Source organism: Molossus molossus, unplaced genomic scaffold (genome assembly GCF_014108415.1).
Source record: "Molossus molossus isolate mMolMol1 unplaced genomic scaffold, mMolMol1.p scaffold_m16_p_2, whole genome shotgun sequence".
In the NCBI taxonomy this organism is placed as follows: domain Eukaryota; kingdom Metazoa; phylum Chordata; class Mammalia; order Chiroptera; family Molossidae; genus Molossus; species Molossus molossus.
This window is the reverse complement of record NW_023425355.1, coordinates 76368693-76389553: the sequence shown is the minus strand read 5'-3', so window position 1 is coordinate 76389553 and position 20861 is coordinate 76368693. Positions and strand designations below refer to the sequence as shown.

At 38.2% G+C, this 20861-nt stretch overlaps 1 protein-coding gene across 6 annotated transcripts in view; it reads left to right on the top strand.

The window, feature by feature from the left end:
* ATP11C (ATPase phospholipid transporting 11C) overlaps positions 1–20861 on the top strand; it is a 280762-nt gene that overhangs the window by 184061 nt on the left and 75840 nt on the right. For all 6 annotated transcript variants that reach the window (XM_036270575.1, XM_036270573.1, XM_036270577.1 and 3 more), the window contains 5 exons: positions 13399–13560; positions 14233–14384; positions 15345–15416; positions 17285–17358; positions 19870–19973. In XM_036270575.1, the coding sequence (XP_036126468.1) occupies positions 13399–13560; positions 14233–14384; positions 15345–15416; positions 17285–17358; positions 19870–19973 (564 nt within the window). The remainder of the gene's footprint in view (positions 1–13398; positions 13561–14232; positions 14385–15344; positions 15417–17284; positions 17359–19869; positions 19974–20861) is intronic.

The window sequence follows — 20861 nt, the reverse complement described above, 5'->3', positions numbered from 1 at the left end:
ATACAAAGTTCTCTGTATCTATAAGTCTGTTTCTGTTCTGCTTGCTCATTTTGTTTGTAGATTCAATTGTTGTTAGATATGTATTAATTGCCATTTTATTGTTCATATTTTTGTTCTTATCCTTCAAAAAGACCTTTCAACATTTCATGTAATACTGGTTTGGTGGTGATGAACACTTTAGCTTTTTGTTGTCTGGGAAACTCTTGATATGTCCATCAACTCTAAATGATAGCTTTGCAGGGTAGAGTAATCTTGGTTGTAGGTTATTGCTTTTCATCACCTTGAATATCTCTTGCCACTCCTTTCTGGCCTGCAAAGTTTCTTTTGAGAAATCAGCTGGCAGTCTTATGGGAGCTCCTTTGCAGGTAACAAACTGATTTTCTCTTGCTGCTTTTAAGATTTTCTCTTTGTCTTTAACCTTTTGCATTTTGATGATGTTGTGTCTTGGTGTGGACCTCTTTGGGTTCATCTTGTTTGGGACCCTGTGCTTCCTGGACTTGTATGTCTGTTTCCTTCACCAAGTTAGGGAACTTTTCTGTCATTATTGTTTCAAATAGGCTATTTATTTATTTATTCATTTATTTATTTATTTTGGTACGAGCCCTAGCGGGAACCAAACCCGGGACTCTCTGGTCCGCAGGCTGATGCTCCAACTGCTGAGCCAAACCTGCCAGGGCTCAAATAGGTTTTCAATTTCTTGTTCTCACTCTTCTCCTTCTGGCATCCCTATGATGTGAATGTTGGCATGCTTGAAGTTGTCCCAGGGGCTCCTTATACTATCCTCATTTTTTTGGATTATTTTTTCTGTTCTGATTGGGTGTTTTTTGCTTTGTTATATTCCAAATTGATGGTTTGCTTCTTTGCTTTACCTACTCAACTATTGATTCCTTGTAAATTATTCTTTATTTCATTTGGTGCATCCTTCATTTCTGACTGGTCCTTTTTTTTTTTTTTTCCTCACCCGAGGATATTTTTTCCATTTTTTGTACAGATAGAGTGGGAGGGAGAGAGAGTGAGAAACATCGACGTGAAGGGACACATCGAGTGGCTGCCACCCGCACGACCAACCAGGGCCGGGGACAAACTGCAACCGAAGTACGTGCCCTTAGCGGGAACCGAACCCGGGTCTCTCCGGACCGCAGGCCGACGCTCTAACCGCTGAGCCAAACTGGCCAGGGCTGACTGGTCCTTTTTTATGTTGTTGATGTTTGCTCTCACTAAGTTCCTTGGAGGTCTCCTTAAGTTCCTTGAAGTTCTCACTAAGTTCCTTGAATGTGTCACCAAGTTCCTTGAGCAACCTTATATCAGTGTTTTGAACTATACATCTGATTGATTGCTTATCTCTGTTTTGTTCAATTCTTTTCCTGGAGTTTTGTTCTTTTCTTTCATTTGGGACGTGTTTTGTTGTTGTTGTTGTTGTTGTTTTTTTTTGTCTCCTCATTTTGGCTGCTTCCCTGTGTTTGTTTCTATATATTAGGTAGAGTTACTATGTCTCCTAGGCTTTGTAGGGTGGCCTATTATTGTAGATGTTCTATAAGATCCAGTGGCACAGCCTCCCTTATCATCTCAGCTGTGCCCTCGAGGTACACCCCTAGTGTGGACTGTACAGCCTTCTGTTGTAATTGAGTCTTGATTGCTGTTGGCATGTCAATGGGAGGGATTTACTTAGGCTGATTAGCTGCAAGAACTGGCTGTGCCCACTGATCACTGGCCTCTGACTCCCTTGGAGGATCAACTGTGTAGGGGCCCACCACACAGCAAGACTTACTTCATCAGAGCTCTGGTACCCACTGAGTCCGCTCATTGAGTGTCTCACTTGTGGAGGTGGTTGTGTTTTGATGTGGTCTGAACCTGTCCACTGGGTGTGCTGGCCCTGGAGCAAGGTCAGTCACTGCCTCTGTTCTACCTGGGACCAACAGACATAAGCTACAAAGCAATGTACAGATAGCTACTTCTTGTGCTTGGCTTGGAGGTACCCAGGAAAAGCCAAGTTGTGAACCAAGGCTGACTGCTTCTAGTGTCAGGCCTGCGGCCACTTAACAAGAAGTATGGGGCTCACTGAGACTAGATGCAGCTTATTTGAGAGATTTTAAGAAAATCTGAAGCAGGATCCAAGATAGGCAAATCCTGGGGTAAAGCCTTTGGAAACAGATTGGGTGGGCCCAAAGGTTGGGTGGGGCAGGGCCTCAGGATATCACCAGGGTGGGGCCAACAGTGTGAGCCAGGTTGCTAGAGTCCCAGATATGGCGGCTGTCTGCTGCCTCAAGGAAGGTCTCACCAAAGGAACATCACCTCTGGTAGCACATCTGTCCAGGAGAAAGCCGCCTCTCCAGCCCTGTCCCAAGGCCAAACAGCTCAATTCTTCTCTGCATGTCTCTGGCGCCCCTCATGCTGCCTCCCTTCCGAGCTCAGAGGGAACACGTTTGGGAAAGTTCGTGCACGGGTCCTTTAAGAGGAGTTGCCTGGGGCTACAGCAGCCTCAGCCTCCCTCAGCTTTAGGTCTTGCTGATTTTTCCAGCCAGAAGTTATGGGGACTTCTCTTCCTGGCACTGGAACTGTGAGCTGGGCACCTGGTATGGGATGGAGACCCCCTCACTCCTCAGGGAGGACCTTTCCAGCAGAGGTATCTTCCTGATTTTTATCTGCCACACATGAGTGGGACCAGCCCATCCGTGCCTCTGCCTCTCCTACCAGTCTCGATGTGGCTGCTTCTTTAATTTCGTAGTTGTAGGACTTCCATTCAATTCGATTTCAGGAGGTTCTGAATGATGATTGTGTTGTAGTTTAGTTGTAATTTTGATGTGGTTGTGAGAGGAGGCGATACCATGTTGACCTATGCCGCCATCTTGACTGGAAGTTTTCTGACCTTAGCCTTTTTTAAACTGGAAGTTTTCATCCAGGGTCAGAGATATATGAGTAGAACTATAGTCCCTATAATAGGCATACATTTGTAGCATTTTTGCACTAAAAACAAATATTAAGTTACAAAAGCCACCTCTGGTGAACTTTTCCCTGGCAGCTGAGTTAGCTGAGTAGATCCAGTGCCTGACTATGTAGATTAACCTACCCAAAGATGAACTTAGCTAGCTAGCCCCAGGCTACTGCAAATAAAAGACCCAGCTTTCCAAGTTTGATACCTAATGTTAGGCAGGATATCTAGGCCAGATTTTACTAGATGAGACTTTTATCTCTTTGGGATCTCCACCTTAGCAGATTCCATGTTACTTATGGGAATGCAGTCCCTATCATTTAGACTGTATTCACACTGCAGAAGACAAAGAGGAGCTTTGGGGAATGATCTGGTAAATTTGATCAGTGAAAAGAAACTACAGTCTTCATTCCATCCACCACTTCTTTCTCCAGCCAAAACCTTCTTATTTTTTTTTATTGACTTTAGAGAGAGAGGAAGGGGGGGGGATAGAAACATCGATGAGAGAAAACATCAATTGGCTGCCTCCTACATGTCTGCCACTGGGGATGGGGCCCACAACCTGGGCATGTTCCCTTACTGGGCATCGAACCAGCGACCACTTGGTGCATGGGTCGATGCTCAAGCACTAAGCCACACCAGCCTGGCCTTTTTTTTTCTCGGTGTAATTGTCATTCAGTTAATATATCCAGACCACTACCTCAATATATACAGTTAAAAAAGAACTTGCCATTATTATCAGGTTATATATGTAGAAACTACACGATTGATAATTCACAGATGTCGTGAAATAGTTTCTTAGATCATTTAGCTTTCAATGGAACAGTACACACAAAACGAAATATAACCAATTTCCTCTTTGATGAGTCATAATTTAATATATATATATAGGGCTTTAATGTTGCTGAAAGCAGTGTCATTTTTTACTCATCAACACCATTGTCAACACCTGTTTAACCTCTTTTAAAATGACCTACATTGGTATTTTTTAAAAAACTAGGAAGAAATTTTTAGGACAGTGTTTGACTTGAGAAACAAAAAGAAGTAGACTGCTCACTCAGTTCAGTTGGACAAGGATGGGGTCTTTTACAATCGGACATCAGTATTTTATACAATCAAATTGTTTCAAACTGTCTTAAAGAAAAGAAAAAAAAAACTATGGGGATAGTCTCCTTCTTTATATCCCCTCCCAGTTTTGTAGGTATGCTTAATATTGTGTCTGAGTATATACTCTGATTACTACAATTCAGTCCATTGGTAGGTATTGAACTTCTGTTTATGTAGGATATATTCTTGGTACTGAGGTTACTATTATAAAGTAAACAAGAACCCCTCAAGGTTTTCCTCATTTAGTTGGGAAAATACACATATCACACCTAACTGTAGCAGTGTCATCATAATAATTCAGAAAAATTAGGAAATGTGAGATGATGGAAAGGGTCCAGTACTGTGTAATTTTGTTCAAGTCAATAGTGATGTCAGTCAACCTCTTTATAACATATCTTAGTTTATTGTTGAGCTTTATTTTGTATTATTTACAGCCTTGTGCAGCAGGTTTACTTTTTTTAAGGTTAATATTTAAAGTTCAGAGAGAGGAATAGATTTTGCCACAAGTCACAAATTTAGTAAGTATTGGAACCAAGACTCTATTCCAGGTGTTTCTTTAAGTTGAATGATATGAACATAGTTGACCAGTTTTGAACTATGAAATAAGCGATTTTGTGTGTTCAACCTTTAGTTCAGGGTTCTCCCTACCTTGGAACACCTATATCACTTTAGGCTTTGTATACATAAAATGATGAGTTTGAGCCTGTTGATAGAGAGGGGACTTTTTAGCTGGTTCAAACCCACCACTAAAGAGGAAGATTCTGTTGAGAGTCAGAGGCAAGCAGCAGGCTCTCATTCTTTAGTTTTCTATCTCCCTTAAATATAAGAATACATACCTTCTAATAACAACCAATCCTTTCCTCCTCCTTTCCTGAGTATATATTAGAACAGTGATTCTCAAAGTAGGATCCAGGAACCAGCAGCATTAATATCACCTGATAAATTACTAGAAATTCACATGAACAGAGCATGCCCCAGAGCTACTGAATTAGAAACTTTGGGGATAGAGCCCATTGATCTGAGTTTTAACAAGCCCTCCAAGTGTGATGCACACTTCAGTTTGATAATTGCTATATTAATGTATAGTCTGTGTATATCTGTGAGATTAATTGTATGCAGAGCCATACTGCACAACCTATTATATATCAGCAAACATTTGCACTTTATATTTTTAAAACTACCACCTTTGACACTCATAAAATATGTCTTAATGGGTTAATTAATGCTCACCCTAGTACGGTTGGTGCTATAACCCAGGACAACCTTTAGGGGAAAATGAAGGTTAATCATTTTTATCAGGAAAAAAAAAAAAAAAAGCCCCCAAAACTTGCATTTAGCTAGGAAAAAATCTAACAACACAGGAATAATGCTACTTGGATTAATTTAAAGTGAAAATTTAAATTTGGCTGGAAGAGAGGGGAAAAAAGGAAGATGGGAATGCTATATTTATACCAGTGCTGCTATTGTGAAAAGCGTTGAAAAATAATTAGAAAGCAACTATTGCTGGAGTTCATTTGTTTCTCCCTTACAAAATAGAAACCTTAGTCTTATGCTTATTCTTGTTCCTGTAAGCCCATAATTTTAACTATTTAAGCATAAATTGCCAAAAGGAGATAAAATTGTGGGTTTCCAAAACCCAGATGTTATAAATAGAAGAGATACAAACTGAGATAAAATGGAAATGCTCAAAATGGCTTATTTTACATGGAAAATTTACGTCGAAGCTTATTTTTTCCATTATTTATGAAAATGTGCTTATATTATACTTTAGTCTTTCATAAAACCCTACTTTTTTTTGTTTGGAAGCTCTTTTAGAGAGAGTGGAAGGGTGGGAAGGGGATAGAGAGAGAAACATTAATGTGAAAGACACATCGATTGGCTGGTTTCCTCCTGCATGTTCCCCACCTGGGACTGGGGATCTAACCTGTAATCCAGGTACCTACGCTTGATTGGGAGTCAAACCCATGACCTTGGTGTGTGGGCCAACACTCTAACCCCTCAGCAGCTCTAGCCATGGTAAGCTTGGAAACTTTTTTGAGGCATATCTGAAAATATATGTAGTACATGGAAAGACATTTCAGTTATGTTTTTGATCTTTATTGATTTCCTGTTTCTCTCAGTTAAATAACTTGTTAATTATTTCCCCTATCCCATCTACATTCTGTAACTCTTATGAACATAATAAGAAACAATGCATTTTACTTCAATCTAGTATATTTATAGAATATTTATTTTATTTTATTTTATTAACTTACTTTTGTTACAGATGTTTCTCCTTTTTCTCCCACTGATTCCCCCTCCACCTCCTTCCCACCCCTTACCCAGCTTTGTTGTCTGTGTCCATCGGTTATACATATATACATATAAGTTCTGTGGTCTATCTCCTTCCCTCCTCCCACCACCCCTCTTCTGAGGATTGTCAGTCTGTACCCTACTTCCACATCTCTGGGTCTCCCCTACTCCTCAGACTATTATATTCCACAAATAAGTGAGATCATGTGAAATTTGTCTTTCTCTGCTTGTCGTGTTTTGCTTCAGATAATACTTTCCAGGTCCCTCCATGTCGTCGCAAAGGATAAGAGATCTTTCTTTATTACAGCTCCATAGTACTTCATTGTGTACGTGTACCACAGCTTTTTTATCCATTTGTCTACTAACGGACACTTGGGCTGTTTCTAGATCTTAGCTATTGTAAATACTGCTGCTATGAACATGGGGGCACATAGATTCTTTTTGATTGGTGTTTCAGGCTCCTTAGAGTATATTCCTAGAAGTGGGATCACTGGGTCAAATGGCAATTCAATTTTTAGTGTTTTGAGGTAACACCATCGTGTTTTCCATAGTGGCTGCACCAGTCTGCATTCCCACCAGCAGTGTACTAGAGTCTCCTTTTCTCCACACCCTTGCCAACACTTGTTGTTTGATGATTTGTTGATGGTGGCCATTCTGACAGGTATGAGGTGATACCTCATTGTTGTTTTAATTTGCAATTTTCTGGTGATTAGTGATGTTGAGCATTTCTTCATATGTCTCTTAGCCATTTGTATGTCCTGTTTGGAGAGGTATCTATTTAGTTCCTCTGCCCATTTTTAAATTGGTTTCTTTGTCTTCCTTTTGTTGAGTTGTATGAGTACTCTATATATTTTTAAAATTAACCCCTTATCTGATGTATCATTGACAGTGATGCTCTCCCATAGAGTGTGTTGCCTTTCTATTTTGATGGTTGTTTCTTTTGCTGTGCAGAAGCTTTTTAGCTTGATGTACTCCCATGTGTTCATTTTTTCCTATGTTTCTATTGCCTTAGGTGATGTATCAGTGAAAATTCTGCTGCGTATGATGTCTGAAATGTTGTTGCCTACATTTTCTTTTAGTGTTTTTATGGATTCACAGGTCATATTTAAGTCTTTTATTCATTTTCAGGTTATTCTTGTGTGTGGTGTAAGTTGATGGTCTAATTTCTTTTTTTTGCATGTAGCTGTCCAGTTTTCCCAACACCATTTATTAAATAGACTATCTTTACTCCATTGTATGCTCTTGTCTCCTTTGTCAAATATTAATTGAGCATAATGTCTTGGGTCCATTTCTGGGTTCTCTATTCTGTACCACTGGTCTATATGCCTGTTCTTGTGCCAGTACCAGGCTGTTTTGATTATAGTAGCTTCATAGTATAACCTGATATCTGGTATTGTGATCCCACCTACTTTGTCCTTCTTTTTCAAGATTGCTGTGGCTATTTGAGGTCTTTTTTGGTTCCATATGAACTTTTGAAGTGTTTGCTCTAGTTCTGTGAAATATGTCATTGGTATTTTGATGGGGATTGCATTGAATCTATAACTTGCTTTTCGTAATATGGACATTTTAATGTTAATTCTTGTGATCCTTGTACAAGGTATGTATGCTTCCACTGTTTTATATCTTCCTCTATTTCTTTTTTCAATGTCTTGTAGTTTTCTGTGAATAGGTCCTTTATTTCTTTGGTTAAGTTTATTCCTAGGTATCTTAATTTCTTTGCTGCAATGGTAAATGGGATTTTTTTGTTTTAGTTTCCCTTTCTGTGACTTCATCATTGGTGTATAAGAATACCGTCAATTTCTTGACATTAATTTTGTATCCTGCTACTTTGCCAAATTCATTTGTTAAGTCTAGTAGATTTTTAATGGAGTCTTTAATGTTTTCTAAGTATAATACCATGTCATCTGCAAATAATGACATTTTTACTTCCTCCTTTCCAATTTGGATTCCTTTTATTTTTTCTTCATGTATGATTACTGTGGCTAAGACTTCCAGTGCTATGTTAAATAAGAGTGGCGAAAAGGGGCATCCTTGAGTTGTTCCTGTTCTTAAGGCAAATGCTTTTAATTTTTGCCCATTTAGTATGATGTTGGCTGTAGGTCTTTCATATATGGCCTTTATAATGTCGAGATATGATCCCTTTATTCCCACATTGCTGAGTGTTTTTATCAGAAATGGGTGCTGGATTTTGTCTAATGCTTTTTCAGCATCTATTGATATGATCATATGATTTTGATATTTCATTTTGTTTATGTGGTGTATCACATTTATTGATTTGTGAATGTTGTACCAGCCTTGCATCCCTGGGATGAATCCCACTTGGTTATGGTGAATACTTTTTTTGATGCATTGCCGGATCCTATTTGCTAGTATTTTGTTTAGGATTTTGACATCTATGTTCCTCAGGGATATTGGCTTGTAGTTTTCTTTCTTTGTAGAGCCTTTTTCTGGTTTTACAAGTAGAATTATGCTGGTCTCATAAAATGAGTTTGAAAGTCTTTCTTCTTCTTGAATTTTTTGAAATAGTTTGAAGAGAATGGGTATTAGCTCTTCTTTGAATGTTCTGTAAAACTCCCCTGTGAAACTATCTGAGCCTGGGCTTTTGTTTGCTGGGAGAGTCTTTATTAACTCTTTAATTTCCTTGGTTGTTATTGGTCTGTTCAAGTTTTCTATCTGTAGACAAATGGATAAAAAAAGCAGTGGTGGATATACACAATGGAGTACTATGCAGCTATAGGAAAGAAAGATCCCTTATCCTTTCAGATGACATGGAGGGACCTGGAATGTATTATCCTAAGCAAGAGAAGTCAAGCAGAGAACGACAAATATCACATGATCTCATTTATTTATGTAATATAATGAATATAACTGTCTGAGGAATAGGGTAGACCCAGAGACATGGAAGTAGGGTACAGACAGACAACACTCAGAAGAGGGGGAGGTGGGGGGTGGCAAGATATATACCACAGAACTTATATGCATGTATGCATAACTGATGGACACGGACAACAAAACCGAGTACGGGGTGGTGGGGATGGGAGGAGGGTGTCAATGGGGAAAAAAAGGAGAGACATCTGTAATAAAAATACATTAATAAAAAATTTAAAAAAACTTGTCTGTTTTTGGTACAGTTTTGGGAAACTGTATGTTTCTAGGAGTTTGTCCATTTCTCTTAGATTGTTGAATTTGTTGCCATATAATTGTTCATAATATTTGTTAACAATCTTTTGTATTTCTCTGGTGTCATTTGTTACTTCTCTTTCATTTCTGATTTATTGTATTTGTGTTCTCTTTTTTGTTTCTTGGTGAGTCTAGCTAAGGGTCCATCAATCTAGTTTATCTTTTAGAAAAACCAGTTATTTGTTTCAATGATCCGTTGAATTGTTGTTGTTTTTGGGGGGGGGGGTTTCTATGTCATTTATTTTTGCTCTGATCTTTACTATTTCCTTCCTTCTACTTGCTCTGGGGTTTTCTTCTGTTTGCTCTCTAGTTCTTTAAGTTGTGAGGTTAGATCGTCTATTAGAAATTTTTCTTGTTTCTTGAGGTAGGTCTGTAGTACTATGAACTTCCCTGTCAGAACTGCTTTCGCTGCATCTCATAGATTTTGTATTGTTTGTTCATTTTCATTGGTTTCCAGGAAGTTTTTAATTTTTTCCTTGATATCCTGGGTAACCCACTCATTGTGTGATAACATTCTATTTGGCCTCCTTGTGTTCAAATGTCTTTGCATGTTCTTGTTGCAGTTAATTTCTAGTTTCATGCCATTGTGATCTGAGAAGATGCTTAATATGATTTCAATCTTCTTGAACTTGTAGAGACTTACTTTGTGTCCTAACATGTTGTCTCTCTTTGAGAATGTGCCATGTGCACTTGAGAAGAATGTGGATTCTGTAGGTTTGGGGTGTAATTCTCTGTAGGTATCTATTAAATCCATTTGGTCTAGTGCTTCATTAAGAGTCTCTGTTTCCTTGCTAATTTTTTGTCTAGAGTTTGTATCCATTGATGTCAACGGAGTTTTGAAGTTCCCTGCTATGATTGTTTTGCTGTTGATTTCTTCTTTGAAGTCTTCCAGAAGATTTGTAATATATTTTTGAGCTCCTATATTGGGTGCATATATATTTATCAAGTTTATATCTTCCTGTTGGATAGATCCTTTCAGTATTATGCAGTGGCCTTCTTTGTCTGTAGTTATGGCCTTCATTTTGAAATCTATTTTATCAGAGATGAGTATTGCTACCGCAGCTTTTTCTTTTTTTTGCTTTCCATTTGCTTGAAAGGTATTTTTTCATCCCTTCACTTTCAACCTATGAGAGTCTTTTGTTGTGTAGGTGGGACTTTTGCAAATAGCATATATGTGAGTCATGTTTTCTTATCCAGTCACTACTCTATGTCTTTTTATCAGATCATTTAATCCATTTAAATTTAAGGTTATTACTGATATTTACTTATTTATTGCCATTTTTGTTAAGTGTGGTTTTATTTTTCTTCCTATTTCTTCTACTAATTACAGCAGTCCTTTTAGAATTCCTGGCAGTGGTGGTTGGGTGTTAATATCTTCTCTTAGCCTTTTTTTTTTTTTTCTGGAAAGCTCTTTTTTTTTTTTTTTTACCTTCTATTTTGAATTATAGCCTTGCTGGGTAGAGTAGTCTTGGATTCAGATTCTTGTTTTTCATGACCTTGATTTCTTCATGCCACTCCCTTCTGGCCTGTAATGTTTCTGTTGAGAAGTCAGCTGAGAGCCTTATGGGGCTTCCTTTATAGGTAACCTGTTGCTTCTCTCTTGCTGCTTTTAGGATTCTCTCTTTGTCTTTAATTTTTGGCATTGCAATTACAATGTGTCTTAGTGTGGGCTTGTTTGGGTTCTTCTTACTTGTGGCTCTGTGTGCTTCTTGAATCTGAATGCATTCTTCCTTTACCAGGTTAGGAATGTTTTCTGTCACTATTTCTTTGAATATATTCTCTAACCCTTTCCCATTTTCTTCTTATTCAGGGATTCCTATGATGCGAATGTTATTACCTTTCTAGTTGTTCCACATTTTTTTAAGCTGTCTTTCTATGTTTTAATTGTTTTATTTTTTTGGTTTTCTGATTGGTTGATTTTTTCTATCATGTCTTCTAATTCACTGATCCGGTCCTTAGCTTCCTATTCTGCTGGTTAGTCCTTCCAGTGTTTTCTTTATTTCTGTTATGTACTTCTTCATTTCTTCTTGGTGGTTTTTAATTTCCAACTGGTTGATTTTCAATGTTTCTGTGTCTTTTCTCATGGACTTGATGTCCTTACTCATGCTGTTGAGCTTCCTCCAGATCATGGCTCTGGATTCTAGCTCTGTTAACTTCCTTAACTGCACTTCATTTATCTTATCTTTGGTAGAGGTTTCTTATTATTTCATTTGGGATTTGTTTCTTTGTTTCACCATTTTGGCTATCTCAGTAGGTTTTGTAGCCTGCCAAATTTTCCCTGTGGGTGTTGATGTTCTGCTGTTTGTGGCTCCCTTTACTGGGTTTGGATGAGTGTGGGAGAACCCATGTTAAACACCACTGTTAAGTCTTACTTTCCTGGGTAGAGTTGTGGGCCCAGGAATGGTTCAGTTATCCTCTAGCTTTTTGTCTGGAGGCTATTAGTCGAGGTTACTTGAAGAGCCTTGGTTCTCAGTTGAATGATAAACTCCTTCACGTGTTCAGTGTAAGTGGATTTCCCAAGGGTGGCACAGATTCTGGTTGTTAATGATCCCCAATATACATTTCAATGTCCCACCTGGGTGGGGTAGAATCACCCTGGGAGGGGCCGCTGCCTATCCCCAGAGCCCTTAGAAGGAGTAAGATGGCCACCGTCCTGTGTGGCCATAACTCAGCAAAATCTCTGAGTGCCCTCCAAATCCCGAGTGTCCCCACACAGTTCCAGTCCATCTGCCCTCCCTCTGCTGGAGCCCAAGGTGAGTGGCTATGGCTGTTTTAGCGCTGTGTCCCAGCTCTCTGTGCTGTGGAGTGGGCTTGGGAATTTAACCCCCAGGGAGCTGCTCACAGCTAAAACAGCTGCTGTCAGTGTACTCCCAGCCCCTCTCTCTCACCTCTGTAATCCTACCAGGATGGATACAATGTCCTTGGTTATATGGTCCTCACAAGCTGCTTTTCTTTTTTTTTTTTTTTTCTTCCCGATGATTTGGCTTTATTTTAGTTTTAATTTCAGTTTGGTCCTGGGAAATGGTCTGTGTAGCTTCCATTCACTCCACCCCCCCCCCCAAGTCTATTGCAGTAGAAAAAGATGAGTCCATCAATATACAGAGGCTGAAGACCCACAGCTTCTGCACTTGGTTTCAATGCACCAAATATTTTACTTTTTAAGGAAAAGTTTTATTATATCCCAGTTAGTGTAGGTTCTTATCAAATATATGTATGTTTTGTGTGTGTGAGGGGTGTGTGCACGCATACACACATATGCACATAAAATATGTGGTCAGTATGATCTTGTTTCCCACTTTGAAAATTGATTTTCTCCTGTAACTTTACATCAGAATGGGTAGGTGTTAAATTTCAGGGTTCTTACTTTGATAAAATAGCCACATTCTTCCTTCCTATTAATCTTCTCTATTTGAATAGGTGTACCATAGACACGTGATACTGGTTTGTATCTTTAAAAATACTGTTTTGTTGCCCTGGACAGTTTGCCTCAGTGCTTAGAGCCTCGGCCTGAGGACCATTGAGTCACGGGTTCGATTTCAGTCCAGGACATGTACCTTGGTTGCAGTTTGTCCCTGGGCCTGGTCGGGTGGTACGGGAAGCAACCAATTGATTTGCCTCTCTCTCACATCGATGTTTCTCTCACTCCCTCTCTCTCACTCCCTCTATCCCACTGTATCTGATGATAAATTAAAAAATAGCCTCATGTGAAGATTAAAAAAAAATTTCATTTCTCATTCATTTGACAATATTGCTTCTGTAATTAGCTGACTTTGACAAGAAGGCTTAGAAAAGGTATGTTTTATGGATACGACAATTACTCTGCCTTCATCCAACTAAAAATTAATCACACTGAACAAATTTAAAATGTATGTTTGTGTCCTTGTTTTTAGGTAGACTATGTGTTTACAGATAAAACTGGAACACTTACTGAAAACAGTATGGAATTCATTGAATGCTGCATAGATGGGCACAAGTATAAAGGTGTAACTCAGGAAACTGATGGACTCCCTCAAACTGATGGACCCTTAACATATTTTGATAAAGCAGATAAGGTTGCATTTTTCTGCATTACCATTTTATCTTGAAAACTCAATCTATGTATGCATGTGTTAATCCTGCATAGTAGAAATGAAAAATTTTAGCCTGTAACAGGCTTTTGAATAACCATTTATTTCTTCTCTCTTTTCACCTTTCTTGTTTTATTAACACCTCTGGAATTTCAAGCAAGTAGAGAGAATTATTAGTAATTGCATTTGGGTAAAACTTTCACTTCCCTTTCTGTGTGATCATAATTTTTTGTGTTTTATCTTTAAAATATGAGCTTCTCCTAGAATGATATCTATTCAAATCATTCAGGTCCCAGGAGTGTCTAGGCATTAAATGAACCAGAGTCTACCTGAGCCTGAGCTGTTGCCAGATTGTATATTAGATACTGAATGAACTCTTTTAGGGCATGAAGAAGTCACTGCTTTAGTATTAGGTGGCCCTACACTAACCTGAATGAGTTAACACAGCCCCTACAATATATTAGCTGAGAACCAGGAATGCTGTTAGGTACTAGGAAGATATATAGCTCATTTGAGTATTAAGAATTTATACATTTCTGCTAGCTCAACTTGCTGGAAGTTATAACTTTCTCTCACATTAATTTATTTCTTTATTCATGGACTAGTCACCAAGTGATAAAAGTGAAATTAAGTTATTTGTTTACTCCTGTTCAACAGAATCGAGAAGAGCTCTTTCTGCGTGCCTTGTGTTTATGCCATACTGTAGAAATTAAAACAAATGATGCTGTTGATGGAGCTACAGAATTAGCTGAAGTAACCTATGTGTCCTCTTCACCAGATGAAATAGCTTTGGTGAAAGGAGCTAAAAAGTAAGCACTTGACATTATTCTAGATTTATAAGTTCTAGCGATCTGTTCTACAGTGCCATACCTATCGTTAACAATACAGTATTCTAGCCCTTCAACATTTGTTAAGAGGGTAGATCTCACATTAAGTATTTTTACCACAAACAACAAAAACAAAAAAACAAAAGGACACAAGGAAACTTTGAGAGATGTCAGGTATATCTTACCTTGATTGTGGTGATGGTATCACGGGTGTTTGCATGTGTCCAAACTCATCAAATTACACACATTAAATATGTGCAGTTCTTTGTGTATCAGTTATACCTCAATAAAGCTGTTTTAAAACACTGAGATAAGTTGCAGAGAAATACATTATCATTTTTGAAAAGTGAAGAAAAAAATGAAGCACTTCCTCTACTTTTCCTGAGGAAGTGAAATCACAGCTTCAATAACCTTATCTTGTCAATATACTTAATCTTTAATAAAAGTCAGACTCATTTATCTGAAAGTTTCTGAAAACTTCCTAAATACTAACCAATTAAGAGCAAAAAGAAAATAGTAATGCATATGTGTAACTTATATTACTGTTTATTCATAGCAGCCAGAAGTCTAAATGTTCATGTTATATTTTGTAAATCATAACAATGGCCACTACAACACATGTTATTTCTGAAGTGCTCCTAGCGATTTTGACGTAATTTTGTAATGACAGTCCCATTTTACCCATGAGGCCCAAGATGAATAAGTGGCTAAAAGGTCACCCAGTATGTTAATTGGAATTATAAATTACCTCTTTTTTTTTGGTTACAGTTTGTGACTGGGTATTGATTTGTTATGTGTTATGATCAGCCAGTAAAGGGAAATACAATTATAAATTGAGATTGTATGAAAGAGAAGAAAACAATAAAATAATATAAGTAACCCCAGTGCAAAGAAAATTATTCTTTAGAAATATACAAATGTCTTTCTTATTGTTTTTGACAGGTATGGATTCACATTTTTAGGAATTCAGAATGGCCATATGAGAGTAGAGAACCAAAGAAAAGAAATAGAAGAGTGAGTAGCGCTGTGTATTTGTTTGTCACATCTTAACCCCACAGTCAACTTTCATTGACTTTAGTAAGGGCAGCAGAGGAAACTGATTGCATCTATAAGTGTTGGACTGTGCTCTCCCCATTCAGAATTTTATGTAAATGTAGTTATAGGAGGAGAAAGGCATTTTTCATAGAATGATAGAAACTGAGATTTGGTGTGGAAATGATTCCAGTTTGGTTCACATATGGATCCAGTAGCCTGAATGAGAGTCTGCCTGGACTTCCTTTCTGAAATTAAAATACCATTTCAGGTCTCCAGCACATGCTGCAAGAAAAATCCGTGAATATGCATGAAACCTTCTGTCCAGAACCCAACCAATAACTCTTGGATTTCAAGCCCAGCCAGTCATGGCCATTTTGGTGTTAGAAGCTTTGTCTTGTTCTGGATGCTCAGGGTTGAGCCTCGGGGGAAGTACCCTAATGCATCAGTGTCTTCTACAGAGACTCCAACAAACAAAGCCACTTTGGCTTGATAGCACATTTGAATTAGGCTCTGTGATTAATTTGAATTCCTTTATTTTAACTTGAAATTTAATTATCTAATTTACATTCTGACCCCAGCATCTCATGAAACCCACTTCACAAACCTGTAATACATGTAGATGTGCTTGGGCAATATGTGTCTTTGGAGAGAAGTGCTCAGAAGTGAGAGGAAGGCTCTTTCACCTGACTGTCAAGAGCCCAGAGTCATCATCAGTCCAGATTCTAACCAGTTTACAACAGTGCTCCCATCTTGGCCAACACCAAATGAAATGCTACATGTTGATGTTTTACACACACATGTCCCCTCACTCCCATCAAAAACAAGATTTTTGTTAAATATTTTAGGTCAAATGCTTATATCCAAGTTGTTTATTTTCAAGAAAATATTTTCTCACATTTTTAAAATAATTAATTTTTATTTTTATCCTTCTTCGTCCTTTCATGTGATTAATATAGCAGCCATCCACAGAGAAATCTGATCATATCATTCCACTGTTTAAACACTTCAATGCATTCGTATTTCTCTTAGGATAAAATCCCAAATCTCTGGCCCACAGTATTTTCATTTCCCAGCCCCTGCTTACCACCCTTACTATTCCCCTATTAACTAGATGTCAAGCCTCAGTGAACTACTTTATATCCCCACAATGGTCCATATGTTATCATGTTCCTGTGCCTTTGTATATGCTCTTCCCTACTCAGAATGCCACGGTACCCTTTCTTCATCATATCACTTTTAGAGAACACAGCTCAGGTAAAACTTTCCAGGAAGCCTTCCTTCAGATATCTCCATTCTGCACCCCCCATATCTCTCCTATAAGTTTCTTTATTACAGTATTTGTCAGACTGGAAGGTAGCCATCTCATACCTTACCCTCTGATTACCTTATCATATAGGGAGCTCTTTGAGGGAGGGGACTCAGGCAGTTTCCTGTCTATTTTCCAGCATCTAGCATTGTGCCTGACACATAGTAGACATTTCATAGATAATTAAAATAATGGGCAGGGTGAGACTATTTCTATCTAGACCCCTTGAAATATGGCTTGGTGGGACATTTCTTTGTCCCTCATTCCTATGTAGTCACTCTCTCTTTACCATTTTAGGTAATATAATGAGAGCGTACAGATACCCCTTGCGAACAAGTGTCCTCTGACTGCATGTTCTAAGTGCAACGAAATTTAAAAACTACAATGGAAATCACCAGTTGTACACATAACCAGCACCCCTTACCCAAAGAGGAGATCTCTGTTCATTTAAGATGTTTAAATATCTTAAGGTGTGTCTCTTGTGTTTATTTTTCCTAGTGTGATTAGCTATTTCACTTTTCTCATTTTTCTTCTCATAAAGGTATAAACTTCTTCACACCTTAAACTTTGATTCTGTCCGCCGTCGTATGAGTGTCATTGTGAAGACTCAAGCAGGTATGCATTTTAAAAAATTGACTTTTTCTCTTTTTCCACTTTAGATTTATATGTTACTCAACAATTTCAAGAAAGAAAACATTAAATGTAGTAGTATATAATTACCTAACATCATGTAAAGCAGTAGCATTTGTGCAGTTGTCCCTCGCCACTTCGCACTTCAATGTTCCCGGCTTGACTCTATCATGGCTTTTTCAAGTTCTATACTATACTATACTATACTATACTATACTATACTATACTATACTATACTATACTATACTATACTATACTTGAAAAAACCACCATAGAGCGAAGCTGCGAAAGTTGAAGTGCAAAGTGATGAGGGACGATTGTATTTAAAGAATCCTAATTCACAGAAATTTATCGCGGTCAAGTCTGGAACAGATTAACTGCGATAAACAAGGGCCCACTGTATAGGCTTTAATGTATTTATATAGGTACTAAGCACATATGTTCAGCATGCCAAATTGTCAGTGACAGAACCCCTGGTATGACAGTGTATACATTTTCCTGGAAACTGAACTCTACTCAGTCCTGGTTGTGCAAACAAGAACAAAAACAATGACATTTTTGTTCTGAGTACTGACCAATCACCAATAATGTCGACATGCAGCAGCCCAGTACAATTGTGGGGTTTACAATTACTAGCCTTGAATCCTTGAGTGTAGAGAGTTGCTGGTTATCCCTCCTTTACCTTCCTCATTCCCCACTGCTTTATACTTTCTGGAAGCCAGTGAGCTAGAAATAACTAATGGCAACCTAATGTGAAAGAATTGTAATATTACTTCAGCACTCTGGCCTCTTTGACAGAGTAAAGAAGCTTGCCCTTTGCTTGCAAGGGGACCAGTACCATAATCCCAGGGTTCCCCTGTATCTTTGGGAAGACCCATGGTGATTCAGATACCTTCTGTTTGAATTCAGCAAGACTCATGGGGAGAAATCCTATTACATTTGTGGGCTTTCAGAAGCCTCTGTATCTGTTTGTGTATGTGTGTCTGTCTCCACATGGCTTTTACAAAATGCCCTTGATTAATTTCCTAGTAATTTACTTTTTATTGTTAAATCTGTTGCAAATTTCTGAATGGTAGAATGGGAAGATACAGACAGACTCTTGAGGGAATTTATCCTACTTTATTCATACATTGTAGTGTGATTACAAAGTCATAAAAATGATTTAATTATGTTAATGTATAATTTGCCTTGCGACTTTTACATACATTGGGTGTGTGAGAGAAAATGGAAAAAAAAAGTTAACATTTGAAATACTTGCTGTTTTTACCTATGCCCATGCACGTACGCATTCTACTACAAATGGTGAGATATCTAGGGAAGTGATCTTCCAAGGGCCTTAACGTCAGAGCAACACTATTGCTGTTTTGTAAGTTGTTGGACTCAGCATTTTGCCTTATAAGGATGAAGTACCTTTTTAAAAAAAAAAAAAAAAATATATATATATATATATATATATATATATATATATATATATTTATCCTCACCAGAGGACATTTTTGCATTTATGTTCAGATAGAAGGGGAGGGAGAGTGGGAGGAAGAGAGAGAGAGAAACATGGACGTGAGAGAGACACATGGACTGGTTGCAACCCACCTTAACCAGGGCTGGGGACAAACTGCAATCGAGGTACGTGCCCTTAGCAGGAACCGAACCTGAACCTCTCTGGTCCACAGGCTGATGCTCTAACCGCTTAGCCAAAAGAGCCAGGGCGATATTGATATTTTTTTAGAGAGTGAGGAAGGAAGAGAGAGATAGAAACATTTCTGTGAGAGAGAAACATTAATTGGCTGCCTCCTGCACGCCCCCCACTGGGGATTGAGACCACAGTCTGGGCATGTGCCCTGACTGGGAATTGAACCACGACCTTTCAGTCCATGGGATGATGCTCAATCAACTGAGCCACATCAGTAGGGCTGAAGTGACTTTTCTTAATGCTCAACTGTTACTACGTTCCTGGATGCATGAACTGATAATAAAGCTGTACTTGTGCTACCAAGTACAAACTATTTGCAACTATTTTCTACAAAGCTATTCTCAAGCTTCTGGTAAAAACCATCAAGCCACTGTTCAGAAGCTAATTTGTGTGGCTTATTCAAAATTATTTTATTTCGTTTGAGGATGAGTTTGGTTCTTGATATCTGTAGGTGCCACACATGCTCTTTATACCATGGTTGACAGCAGTTTCAAAGATAATTCAGTTGCACTTCTTGACGCAAGCACAGTCTTGCATGGTTCACTAGAAGGAAGTATATTCTTAAAAAGGTGCATGTTGTAAACTCGAGTTATTACTTGTGTTCGTCTGGGTCTTAAGAGGTGGTAAATGTTGCCCTGACAGTGTAAAGGTCAAGGTGTTTCATTCTTTTGGGTGAGCATTGCAAGACAGTCTCAGTATACATAACAGCTGGGTGGCAGTGCCCACCCTAATAGTTATCTGCTACTAAAGTCCAAGTACAAGTCTTAAAATCCCAAGTCAAGTACTTTGGTTCTTTATTTTAGGAGACATACTTCTCTTTTGTAAAGGAGCTGACTCAGCAGTTTTCCCCAGGGTGCAAAATCATGACATTGAGTCAACTAAAGCCCATGTGGAACGAAATGCAATGGTGAGCCTATATCCATACCCCCAAGAAATAGAGAAATGCTGGAGATGACTATTATTTATGGGGTTGCTATTTAAATATCTATTTAAGTGAATTTGAACTAATTTTATGCTCTATTTTTGTTTTTATTAATTTATTTTTGTTGCAGATATTTCTCCTTTTTCCCCCATTGACCACCAATCCTGACACACACACCCCTGCATTGTTGTCTATGTCCATTCATTATGCATACATGCATATAAGTTCTTTGGTTTATCTCTTGCCTCCCCACTGCCTCCCTCTTCTGAGGTTTGTCAGTGTGTACCCTACTACGATGTCTCTGGGTCTATTTTCTTTATCACCTTATTTTGTTCATTATATTCCACAAATAAATGAAATCATAGATTTTGTGTTGTTGTGTGTTCATTTTCATTGGTTTCCAGGAAGTTTTTAATTTCTTCCTTGATCTCCTTGGTAACCCTTTCCTTGTTTAATAACATGCTATTTAGCCTCCATGTGTTTGAATGTTTTTTCTGTAATTGATTTCTAATATCATGCCATTGTGATCTAGGAAGATGCTTGATATGATTTCAATCTTCTTGAACTTGTGGAGACTTAGATTGTGTCCTAACATGTGGTCTGTCTTTAAGAATATCTCATTTGCACTTGAGAAGAATGTTAATTCTGCAGTTTTGGGGTGTAATTCTCTGTAGGTATCTATTAAATCCATTTGACCTAGTGCATCATTTAGAGTCTCTGTTTCCTTGCTAAGTTTTTGTCTAGAGGATCAATCCAGTGATGTCAGAGGGGTGTTGAAGTCCCCTGCTATGATTCTATTCCTGTTGATTTCTCCTTTGAAGTCCTCCAGAACTGTTTTAATGTATTTTGGTGTTCCTATGTTGGGTACATATA